An 11,467-nucleotide genomic window follows, 5' to 3' on the forward strand; every position below is an offset into this window, starting at 1 on the left:
CTACCCCAATGACTGTTTCATGAAAGGTTCGACGGAGGAATCCTCTGTTTCAAATCGCATTCCATCTATCTTCTCCTCCGGAGACGAGGATCCCGTTAATCTTCTCCGCTGGAGAGGTGTTTTCATCATTGTTGCGTTGAACTTCTTCTGCTCAGCCTCGAGCACCCTCACCACACTCTCCAAGCACTCCTCTGCATCTCCGGCCAAGCTCCCCGGCATCAAATTCTCCGCCACATCCGCCGGCGTCATCTCCACCTCCCCTAACAACCTCTCGATCCTCGGAAACAGCTCATGCCACTCCACCCCAACGTAGTTCTTCGCCAAAACCTTAAACCCTTCGAAGCTGCAATACGACAGCTCAATGTGCTTATCCATCCTCCCTCTCCTTATCAACGCCGGATCCAACTTCTCCACATAGTTGGTCGTGAAAACAATGATTCTCTCTCCTCCATAAGCAGACCACAACCCATCTATGAAATTCAGCAGCCCAGAAAGAGTAATTTTGCTGCTCTTCGTCTCATTCTCCTCCATTCCCATCGTATGCAGCACCTGGTTGTTCTCATTCTCTTTCTCCTTCTCTCTCCTCTTCACTCTCTGCCCCGTGAGGTCGACAGAGCAGTTGATGTCCTCGATCACGATCACCGCCCTGCTGGAGGTCGCGATCAGGAGCTTCTTCAGCTCCGTGTTGTCCTTCACCGCCGTGAGCTCGAGGTCTTAGACGTAATAGCCCAGGAGGTTTGCCATGGCAGCGATCATGGTGGACTTCCCCGTCCCGGGCTGGCCGTGGAGGTGGTAGCCTCGCTTCCACGCCCGCCCGATCTTATTATAAATGCCTCCCCCTTGTTGAACGCCAAGAGGGCCTCCACCACCTCCCGCTTATTCGGTCCCTCACATTTGAAATCGGATCACATTTGTGATGGATTAGTAACGAATTTGTGACGAATCAGTTTATCCCAGTTAGTGACGGATTAGTGACGGATTAGTGACGGATTTGTGACCCGGTAATTAAAACCGTAAAAAATTTGACGGAACCATCCAAAATGAACCAAATGTGATCCGGTTTCAAATGTGAGGGACCGAATAATTCAAAAGATAATGTTTTGGACCAAAATAAAAAAAAACACAATATGTTAAGGACCATTTTGAGACTTTAGTCTATTAAAAATCCATGCAAATTAAAATCTAATAAAATGAAACAATTAATTTTCTGGTTTACTATACCATATATATTCAAGTTAGGTGAAAGTTTCTAGATAACATAACAAAAATACTAGGTAGTGTGAATTAATATAATATTTAAATTAATTAAATAAATAGATTATGTGAGTAATTATTGTTTGGCTAATCACTTGATTCAAACTATAGTTCAATGAATCCGTAGAACTAAGTACTAATTCAAGACTAATGAAAGAGAAAACATAAACAATATAATAGAGAAATGTTTTAGAGACATAATGGCAATTCCATAATGAGGTTAAAATAGTAATTTGATATTACATTATCTTTATTATTAAATCTATGTTTTACATAAATACTATTTTACCCTTATAGTTATAAAACGTGTATTTCTTTTTAATTAAGGAATGTGGGTGTTTTAATGAGATTTGTTAAATTAAGTGCCTTGCATTTAATTACATTTCAAACATTTTTATTTCATTAGTTGTCAAGTTCTCTCTCCTCTTTTCTAATTATATGCCTATCAATATATTATCACTTTTTTTCCTTCTTCTTCTTCAATTATAATTCTTTTATTAATAAATTATGAGTCTAGATTAAATTCATCTCTCTTACTTTCCAATACATTAATTCATTATACTATGATTAAAAGAAATTCCTAGAATCGATGAATCAAGTAATCAAATTTTCCTTTCTCCTACATTTTGAACATATGGTTATGTGTGGATATTATCATCAACTTTTCTTGTCAACTTTTCATATATTATAATACAATAATAATCCGATGATTACGGTTTCGATGTTACTTCTCCTGTTGAGATAATTGCCAATACTTTTTCTTAAACACGCTTTAATTACTGACCACCAATTATAAGCTCCCAACCCTCCCACATCTTAGCACTTTTAAATATCACTCTAAGTATAGAGAGAGAGAAAATGGTGAAGCCAACTTCCTTTGACATAAATGGAATGAAAAGTGGAGCTTGGAGTGAAGAAGAGGCCAACAAATTGAGGGCTTATATCCACCGATTCGGCCACACCAACTGGTGGCAGCTGCCGGTGTTTGCCGGTAAGCCGGAGCTCTCCGATTAGGGTTTATTTTGGAAACATAGGTTAATTGTTGAAAACCCTAATTATCTATATACTATGTTTTTCTTGATCAGGGCTTAGTGAAATCAATTCATTAGTTCATCTTATCTTTGATCTACTATGTATGTATGAAAATTTGAAAACCCTAATTACTCATCAAATTGACTTCAAATATTTAAAGAAAATTAACCTTTTATACAACTCAGACACACCCACATTAGGTGTGTCGAGTGAAAATAACCTATTGATTGGAGGAGAAGCAGTTTAATTGATTGTGGTAATTAGATTAGATCTTAATGAGTGGTGATTTTACATATATATGATCCATTGTAGTTATATATGTGTGTGTTTATATGTTTTTTTGTGACTTACAATAATTAACATATGTGATTTAATTTTAATCAATTTAGGACTGAAGAGGCGTGGGAAGAGTTGCAGGCTGCGTTGGGTGAACTATTTGAGGCCTGGTATCAGACGTGGCAACTTCACCAAAGATGAAAAACATCTCATCATCGAATTGCACGATCTACTCGGAAAAAAGTATGAATTAATTTCATTTAGTAGGCATTTTATTTTTGAGGATTTGCTAGATTGATAAAAAAAATAGTGTAGGTTAATCCCTAGCCTTGTTAGTAGTATATTGGAATTTTGGGATATCAATTGAGCTTATTTTGCTTAATTTACATCTCATAAAAATTGGAATATATACAAATTAAAATTCAATCATCTACCTTATCAATTTTGCCTGTGGAATTGAAAAAAATGCTAATAATAAGGTTACACATTCTATCAATCTATCTATCTGATCAATTATGAAAAGTAAACGTTGATTTTGTTCAATTTATTTATATTTTTACTAATTTAATTCAATTAAAAACAGATGGTCAGCCATTGCTGAGCACTTTCCCGGGCGAACCGACAATGACATCAAGAACTACTGGCACGCCCACATACACAAAAGCAAGGGCCGCCGCAACGGCACCTGCGCCCGTGTGACTAGAGAGATCAAGACCCACAATCTGGCCCAGGAAGAGCTATCTTCCGACAGCAACTCTAGTACTATAACAAACTGTCTGAATCAAAACACAACTGCATTTTCCGAGGTTGTCTTCAGCCAACCTGCGGAAAACATAGGTGTTTTCGAGTCGAATGCAGATTCCTATTTCAATCATGGGGGGAGCTTTATTGAGCAAGATTATTTTGATGGGATGGAGGAGGATAATATCATGTTTTTACTAAGTGATTACTCAGATGTGGGGGTTGCTTCTTGGGATTTCAGTGCTACATTTGAACAAGACTTCAACAAAATATTTGGTGATTACTATGGAAAGTAGAAGTATGATTGAGGTATCTACATATATAAGAGCAACAAGTCCTTTATCATATATAAGGCAATTGTGTGTAGTTGGTTGTGTTTGAAGTATCCCTTAATAAGTTGCTCATGGGAATCTTGAGGAGTATTTGTGTTTTTGTTGTAATATACGATTTGGGTGTCTTGCATCATGTGGTTTATGTGTTCTCTTAAAACTATCAATGTTCTCTATGTTTGTAATGATATGGTATTGTTGTGTAAATTAGTGATTTTATGCGTTGTGTGTGTTGAATTAGAGAATATGGTTGAAACATTTATATTTCATTGTTTGACGTTGTTATACTACAAAGTTCTGTTCATAGGTGGCATTCGATACGATAGATGAGATAATACTAAGATTCAAAATGAGAATAGACTTTATTTTGGATTAAATTAGTCATAGGGGTGGACCATGTGAAAGATGAGAGATGGTTTAACGCCGGATAAAGTGTAATCTAAGCACTTTGAAGATTTCTTTTCCTCTGTAACGCTCTCATCTAATTAAGTGTCGGGATCATCGAAACTTAACTTGTTGAGAAATTACGGAAAATTGTTTGGGTAAAATCAAACATTTTGTAAGGTTGTGGGGGGTTAATAGAATGATATTTTATTTACATATAATTATGGTAGTGTCCTTGGTTTCCAAAGGGTTGCATTTTTAGTCTCTTAATACCTAATTGACATATACTATTAATTATTGGAACAAGGTAAAAGATACCATATGTGATCCACGTTTGCAGACAGTAACAAGTTAAAATGATGAAATAAGCTATGTTTAGAGCAGTTAGAAATTTGGTGTGTTTGTTTTTTAGGGAAGGGGTGTTAAAAACGTGTGTGTGATTATAAAATTTTATGTAAGGATATTTATTTAATGAATTATCTGCTTTTGAGGATAAGTGACGTAGTTTTGTTGACGTCATTATCAGTTGTTAGTAAAAAAAATAGCACACGAATTTTAATAAATTGGTACTTAGTGACATTATTGTCCATTTATTTAATTGTTTAAATGAACTATACAAGTTTAATTTGCCTATTACAATCTTAAATGGTGGATTTTTTTAAATTTTTTTTATCAACTAACTTGTTAAAAGTTTAAAAAAATTACAAAAATAAGATGAGATTCCAGTTTATAAAAAAAAAGAAAATTTTAGTAAGCGGAGAAAGCAATTAAATTATTTGGTCAACGTGGTCAAATAGTCAATTCGATCAATTTTGTCAGTCGAAATGCAGTTAAGTGTGAAATCCTTTTTTTCCAACGCGTTTAATTTAAATAATTAGCCGACTCGTGTTTACTCAGTGTATTTCCTAAATTTATTGCAAATAAATTATTTTAATATAAACATATATTATTTCAAATCTACTTTGTATTATATATACATAGAATTTCAATATTTTGGTTTGTAGATTACGAATAATTTTAAAAATGAGTCGAGTATTTAAATTATATATATCACCCTTTTGGTGAATTTTTTTGAGATTTACATGATTCAAATATATGTAAATTTGTAAGGAGTTGAATCATACTAACTGGATTTATTCTACTAAAAATACACCATCTGTATTAAATTGTTTCTTTTCCGAGTCAAAAAGATTTCTCCACGTGAAATATTCTAGAAAGCAAACGTTTTGTAGTAAAAAGCATGATTTTGTAAATTGTCGTGTAATGACACACATTACTCGTAAGTGTGGACAATGCAAAACACTGGAAATTCCTACTGATATGATGTAAAATTATTAATTAAAAATCATTAATTAATGCTAATTAAGCTTTCCTAAAGACAGTCTTGAATAGCATCAGTCAAAGATAGGGAAAAACTTTTTGAATTGAATGAAATTTTAGTGAAATAGTATACATTTTTGAAGTGACTTGATATAGTGGAGGTCGTGACTCGTGTGCCTCGTGGCTCCACCCTATATATAATTTGTTACACATAGTTGAAGGTACAATATAATTCAATTCAATTCAATTCAATTTTGAATATAATTTCATCTAAATTATCTGAAATTAAAGTATCATCTAGTTGGACCAAACCACGGGAATAAAGAATTTTCAATTAAAAATCTACTTTTATTATATGAGAATTATTTAATAAGTTATCGATCTAAAAAAATTTCAATTTATAATTATACATAACCTAATATGCATGCGTAGAAATTTTTGGTCATATTAAGTGAGATGGAGGAAGTACATTTTTTTCGCATTACCACAATTTATAGAAGCCAATTTTTCTATAGAAAGTGTTCAAATAGTCAAAATGATAAAACAAATATGCAGTCAATAGTGACTATAGTCTATATATGAACACAATTTTAATTTTTTTTTCTTGTTCACACGTGTCGTAATGTCATTTTCAATAAATTATTTTTTTTGCTTTGAACAAATGTATCATTTAATAAATTATAGGCCAAGAGTTATGTGTGTCGCTTGTTTTATTTGGATGACTAGGTCTTTGTCTCTGTCGTGGGTGGAGAACATTTATCACGGTAGAAAAACTATTGGGTTAGATTTAATTTATCCAAGATATACTATTGTTGTCAAATTTCATCCGCCAAAAATGTCTAGACCTTACTCTAAATTCGGCAAAAATAATTAAAAAATAATCTTAAATTCGAGACATTACTAAATCACTAAAAAATAGATCCAATTTGCAACACTACCCATCTTCAAAATTTAAATTTGAAATAAAAATAATCTCAACAAAACCTAACCATACATTATTAATGTGGATATTTTTGTGAACTCATTACTCCAAGAACAAAACTACCAAAATTCCTTAAAATTAAGGAAACAAAGTAAATTATGTCGAAAGCGACGTACGTAACTTTAGAAGTCTCCTTGTTCCTACTAAATAATTATTTATATAAAATGTTCATCATGTTTTTACAATAACCATTTTACTATCCCAAAGTTCCATCTTCCTACGTTCTTTCCCGTTGTCCCCTTTCTCTCTCTCTATATATATATACATAAACACTGAGCTTCCTTTCTCACACATCACTCATAATTTATAACAACTGAAACAAAACACACACACACACACAAAGGGAAAAACAAAGAACAAAAAGAGATGGTGAGGCCACCTTCTATTGACAGCAATGGAATGAAGAAGGGTGCTTGGAGTCAAGACGAGGACGAAAAGTTGAAGACTTACATCGAGAAATATGGTCACTGGAATTGGAGATTGCTCCCGAGATATGCCGGTGAGTAAATTATTAATCGGGCTTGTTGATATACCTTGTATAGCAGATGTTGACGTCAAGTCAGCATCTGCCAAATTAGGGCAAGTTAAGTGACTGATCACTTCACTTCCCTTCTAATAATATAGTAAGAGTCAGTTTAGTCGCGACCTTCTCTTGAATTCTTGGAAGCTTCCGCCTAATTTGAAGATTCAAACCCTAGATTAGTTAATTAGAAGAGGGAAGAATCCATTTTCTTATAACATATGAATACAAAATTCAACTCAATTAAGTCAATTTATAGTAGTTTTGGCTTTTAATTTTTTATGTAAATAATTATTTAGCCATTATTTAAGTATACCTACAGAAAATTCCAATTTTTTCATGGTGGAAATTTATGCATTTTTCTTGATTAGGCCTGAAGAGATGTGGGAAGAGCTGCAGATTGCGATGGGTGAATTACTTGAAACCAGGACTCAAGAGGGGGAATTTCAGCGAGGAAGAGCAACAGCTCGTCGTTGAATTGCACGCGGAGCTCGGAAACAAGTAACGACTCGTGTTTCACTTCATCGATACGCGTGTTTTAAAAAAAGTCAAACTAATAATCTGACCATTGTAATAATTAATTAGGTGGTCCGCCATCGCAGTAAAGCTGCCTGGCAGAACAGACAACGAGATCAAGAACTTCTGGCACACACATATCGAGAAACGGCGCAATCCAAATCGCGCATCTACAAACCCTAATAATGCAAACACAATTTCTATCATAGAAAAAACTGATTCCTCGGAAATTACTTCTCTCTCTACGAATTCATCGCAACACGATCTTGAATCGTTGCTGTCCAGTATACTCGAGGCAGATGCTGCTCTTACCGACCGTTTCGGATCATCCTATGGAAGCTTCTGGAATGAGCCATCCAATGCTTCGAATTCGGAGATTTGTATGTCCAATGTTAATTACTAAGAGTTATAAATAATCAAGTGGTTATGATGTTTAATTGTAATTGAAAAAAAAATAAAATTAAATGATAATTTGGGAGTTTGTGTGATTTAATTACTCAATTGGCGAAAAAAATTACCTTGGTTCGAATTCGAAAGAAAAGTAAACATACCAACAGATATAAGAGCCCAAGCTTTAATTTAAGATAGATAAAAAATAACAAAAACAAATCATTCAGAATTTATTGTCTCAAACTTGGCTGATGAAATTTAAACTTATAGGCCCAAATGAATAAAATATATGTAGTGGCAAATATACAACCTTTTGGTATCTGAAATAGTCCGAAAGTAATGCAGTTTAATTCTAATTTCAACTAATAGGCCCAAAATGATATATCATGGGGACTAAATTTATATTTTTAACGAATGAAAACATTTTGTGAAAATAATTTTGAGGCAATATTATCCAACACATGCATGTTTTTTAAGAAACAAACCTACATTTGAGTTTTTAGTAAAAAAAAACTTTATTTTTCGACATGTATGTATAAATGTGTTCGTGATTTGTATTATCAATTTCTAGGATTTTTCGAAAAATGTCCTCAACTTACGTTTTCTACAGAATTTGGCGACGAAACCTCTGAAAGTTGAGGGTTTTTTATAATGAAAATTTAGGTTGGTGACATTTTTTTGAAAAATACTCGATTGGGAAGTGGTATTAGGATGAGGTATAATGTGATGTTATAGTATATGGCAATTTGATCGTAGAGTGAAAATAATAAAAGTCGGGGATACAAAACTATATGTTTCCATTTTTTTTATTTCTGAGAAGAAAAACAGATCAAACCTTTATTTTCAAGAATTGTACATGTGACCTCTTTATAAGAACAATTACAAGACAAAATAGTTTTGAACCGAAATTTCAATCCTATCCACTTTCATCATTGAATCTTTATATGGCTGTCTAAATTTATGTTTGTTATTGTAAAGTTACTTTCAGCTACTGCCTATAGAGATATCAAATGTTGGTACATAATTTATGTGACAACGAAATTTCATTTCTTATATTCGGGACCATCTCAAAATTGTTGGGATTACTTAGCAAGAAACAAAATAATGAGATAATAATGTGACTCATTCGAATGAAAAACTGCATATTATGACCACTAGGGGAGCTACATATGCATGCACAATCCGAACCGCACCGCCAGTTCGGAACCGACGGTTCATGAACCGGAACCGGAACCGGCGCCGACGGCTCGAATCCGATTGCGGTTCGGCAGTTCAAGCGGGTCAGTTCAGGTTCAGAAATATCGCGAACCGAAACCGTCGGTTCGCCGGTTCATAACATTAAAAAAAATTATTATTTATAAAAACCAACTTTTATATATAAAAATCAATTTTCACAAATAAATAAATACAATAATTTCATAATAGCCCACATTTATTTGTTGGGCCTATGATTCTATGAACCATTCTTGGTTGTTTCTGTTTTATAGAGACTTCCTTGAATATTTTGTGTTTCACTTTCAATGTGGGACAAAATATGTTGAAATATTTTCTTGTATAACTACATGTTTAGATCATTCATTCATCTTTTTCCAATGTACGATACAAAACTTTCTTTTGTTTTCTACTTTTCTTTATTTTTTACTACATTTTATTATTCACTAACTTTATCTTTATTTTGTTATGATTCATTTTCTAAGACAAATTTATAGATAATAATAGAATCAAATAGAATAGTTCAATTAAATTTGAATATTGCATGTTGCTCATTATTTGTATATTTATAGAATGTGGGTGTGTTCAAATAATAATAATAATTGGATTTAAATGTGCTCACTTTTAAGAATTCTAAGAAACTATTCTTGGTTGTTTCTCTTTTATAGAGACATCTTTGAATATTTTTTGTTTCACTTTCAATGTGGGACAAAATATGTTGAAGTATTTTCTTTTATAACTACATGTTAAGATCATTCATTCACCTTTTTCCAATGTGAGATACAAATCTTTCTTTTGTTTTATACTTTTCTTTATTTTTTACTACATTTTATTATTCACTAACTTTATATTTATTTTTGTTATGATTCTTTTTCTAAGACAAATTTATAGATAATAATAGCATCAACTAGAATAGTTTAAGTAAATTTGAATGTTGCATGTTGCTAATAATTTGTATATTTATAGAATGTGAATGTGTTCAAATAATTGGATTTAAATGTAAGTATGTTGCTAATTTTGCTCAATATATTGATTAAAATGTGAAAAAATAACAATTAATATAATTGGTATAATAATGATAAAAATAGATAACTAAAGAATGATTTGTTTAGTGGTATAATATAGTTTATATATTTATATATTAGTAGTAGACTAATAGTATGATTTTGTATAATAGTTGTTATTCTAATAGATGTAGTATAATTTATATAAATAAAATTATTATTTGTGAATATATTCTTGATAGATAAGAATAAACAATTATTGAGTAATATGATTTCTATATAGATAAATAATTATTCATATTATAGTTATCACTAGATTAATACAATTTGTATAATAATTATTCTCTTAATGTGTATAATGGCATTTATTTGTTAACATACACATAAACTTATACACAAACAAATCGATAATGATAAAGAATTAAAGAATAATACTTTATGTAATTATATTTGTTGTTAAGTTGTAATAATAGAAGATAGTTAAGATATAAATTAATATAAATAAAGATGATGGAGATGTATCATGTAGTTATAAATAAGGAGTTTTATACCACATTGAAAGAAAGAGCAACTCATCCAAGAACATATAGCTATAAAAGAGAATCATCCAATACACTCTCTTTCAACCCAAAGGCTCAAGTCCAACATTAAGTGTAAATTGTAACTTATAAGTTGTGACTTGTGACTTGTAGTTTCGTCGAAATAAACACTAAAAAGAGGAAAATAAATTGAACTGCCAAACCGGCTCGGAACTGGTGATTTTGGCCAAAAACCGGCTGTTTTTTGAACCGAAACCGAAACCGGAACTAGAACTGCCAGGACCCTTGGCGGGCCGGTTCATGGATATGGTGAACCTGAACCGGCGATTTTTGAACCGTGCTCACACCTAATGCATGGTGGGGTGGGGGCTCCCATAAATTTGGAAACTTTCTAGAATTATTTTCATAATTTTATAGCATCAATTTCAATAAATATTATTTAATTAATTAAGTTTGTGAATTAGGGAATCTGTTTCATGCCAGAACTTTAGTCATATCCACTTTATTTTAAGATTAATTAAAAATATATAGTAGTAATAAAAATAAATCTTGCTATCTTACATAATTTATTTCAATTCCCAACGGCATAACGCTACAATTTTTGTATTTTTTTTATGTCTAACGCGTCGACTTTGAATCATATAAAACACAGTATTTCACATGCTAATGTTGGTCGATTTTTAGTACCATGCAATGTTAATTTTATAGATTTACGTTCTCATTTCCATTTTTTAAAAAAATCAAAATTCTAGAAATATAATTCCTACCAAAATAAATTACTGATTAGCTCCCTCTCCAACACCGGAGTCGTACGTACAAAAACCGAAATACATGATAAATACTAACTCACATAACACCAACCTAGAGTTCGTACGTACAAAATCGAAATACACGATAAATACTAACGCTAATAAGTAAGCCAGATCACGAAAAAAGGCTCAACTAGAAAAAAGACATCGTTACAACCA

General features: G+C 32.2%; 2 protein-coding genes and 1 pseudogene across 2 annotated transcripts; 2 read left to right on the top strand and 1 right to left on the bottom strand.

Moving 5' to 3' along the window:
• LOC121759105 lies at positions 1-1,803 on the bottom strand (annotated as a pseudogene).
• Positions 1,804-2,112: 309 nt separating this feature from the next.
• Positions 2,113-3,599, top strand: LOC121759107 (transcription factor MYB10-like). Its single transcript, XM_042154607.1, has 3 exons — positions 2,113-2,245; positions 2,676-2,805; positions 3,146-3,599. Exons 1-3 carry the CDS (start codon positions 2,113-2,115, stop codon positions 3,597-3,599), a joined length of 717 nt encoding a protein of 238 aa, XP_042010541.1.
• A 3,038-nt stretch (positions 3,600-6,637) lies between these two features.
• On the top strand, positions 6,638-7,823 carry LOC121758160 (transcription factor MYB14-like). Its single transcript, XM_042153594.1, has 3 exons — positions 6,638-6,817; positions 7,210-7,339; positions 7,424-7,823. The coding sequence occupies exons 1-3, from the start codon at positions 6,685-6,687 to the stop codon at positions 7,755-7,757; spliced, it is 597 nt and encodes a 198-aa protein (XP_042009528.1). The 5' UTR covers positions 6,638-6,684; the 3' UTR covers positions 7,758-7,823.
• The last annotated feature ends 3,644 nt before the right edge of the window (positions 7,824-11,467 follow it).

Source organism: Salvia splendens, chromosome 12 (genome assembly GCF_004379255.2).
Source record: "Salvia splendens isolate huo1 chromosome 12, SspV2, whole genome shotgun sequence".
NCBI classification, from domain to species: domain Eukaryota; kingdom Viridiplantae; phylum Streptophyta; class Magnoliopsida; order Lamiales; family Lamiaceae; genus Salvia; species Salvia splendens.

Bases quoted from the DNA above. Each gene is read 5' to 3' on its own strand.
- LOC121759107 (XM_042154607.1), top strand. From the start codon at position 2,113: ATGGTGAAGCCAACTTCCTTTGACATAAATGGAATGAAAAGTGGAGCT. The intron at 2,246-2,675 runs GTAAGCCGGAGC...TAATCAATTTAG, and splicing joins GCAGCTGCCGGTGTTTGCCG to GACTGAAGAGGCGTGGGAAG. The intron at 2,806-3,145 runs GTATGAATTAAT...AATTAAAAACAG, and splicing joins CACGATCTACTCGGAAAAAA to ATGGTCAGCCATTGCTGAGC.
- LOC121758160 (XM_042153594.1), top strand. From the start codon at position 6,685: ATGGTGAGGCCACCTTCTATTGACAGCAATGGAATGAAGAAGGGTGCT. The intron at 6,818-7,209 runs GTGAGTAAATTA...TTTCTTGATTAG, and splicing joins ATTGCTCCCGAGATATGCCG to GCCTGAAGAGATGTGGGAAG. The intron at 7,340-7,423 runs GTAACGACTCGT...ATAATTAATTAG, and splicing joins CACGCGGAGCTCGGAAACAA to GTGGTCCGCCATCGCAGTAA.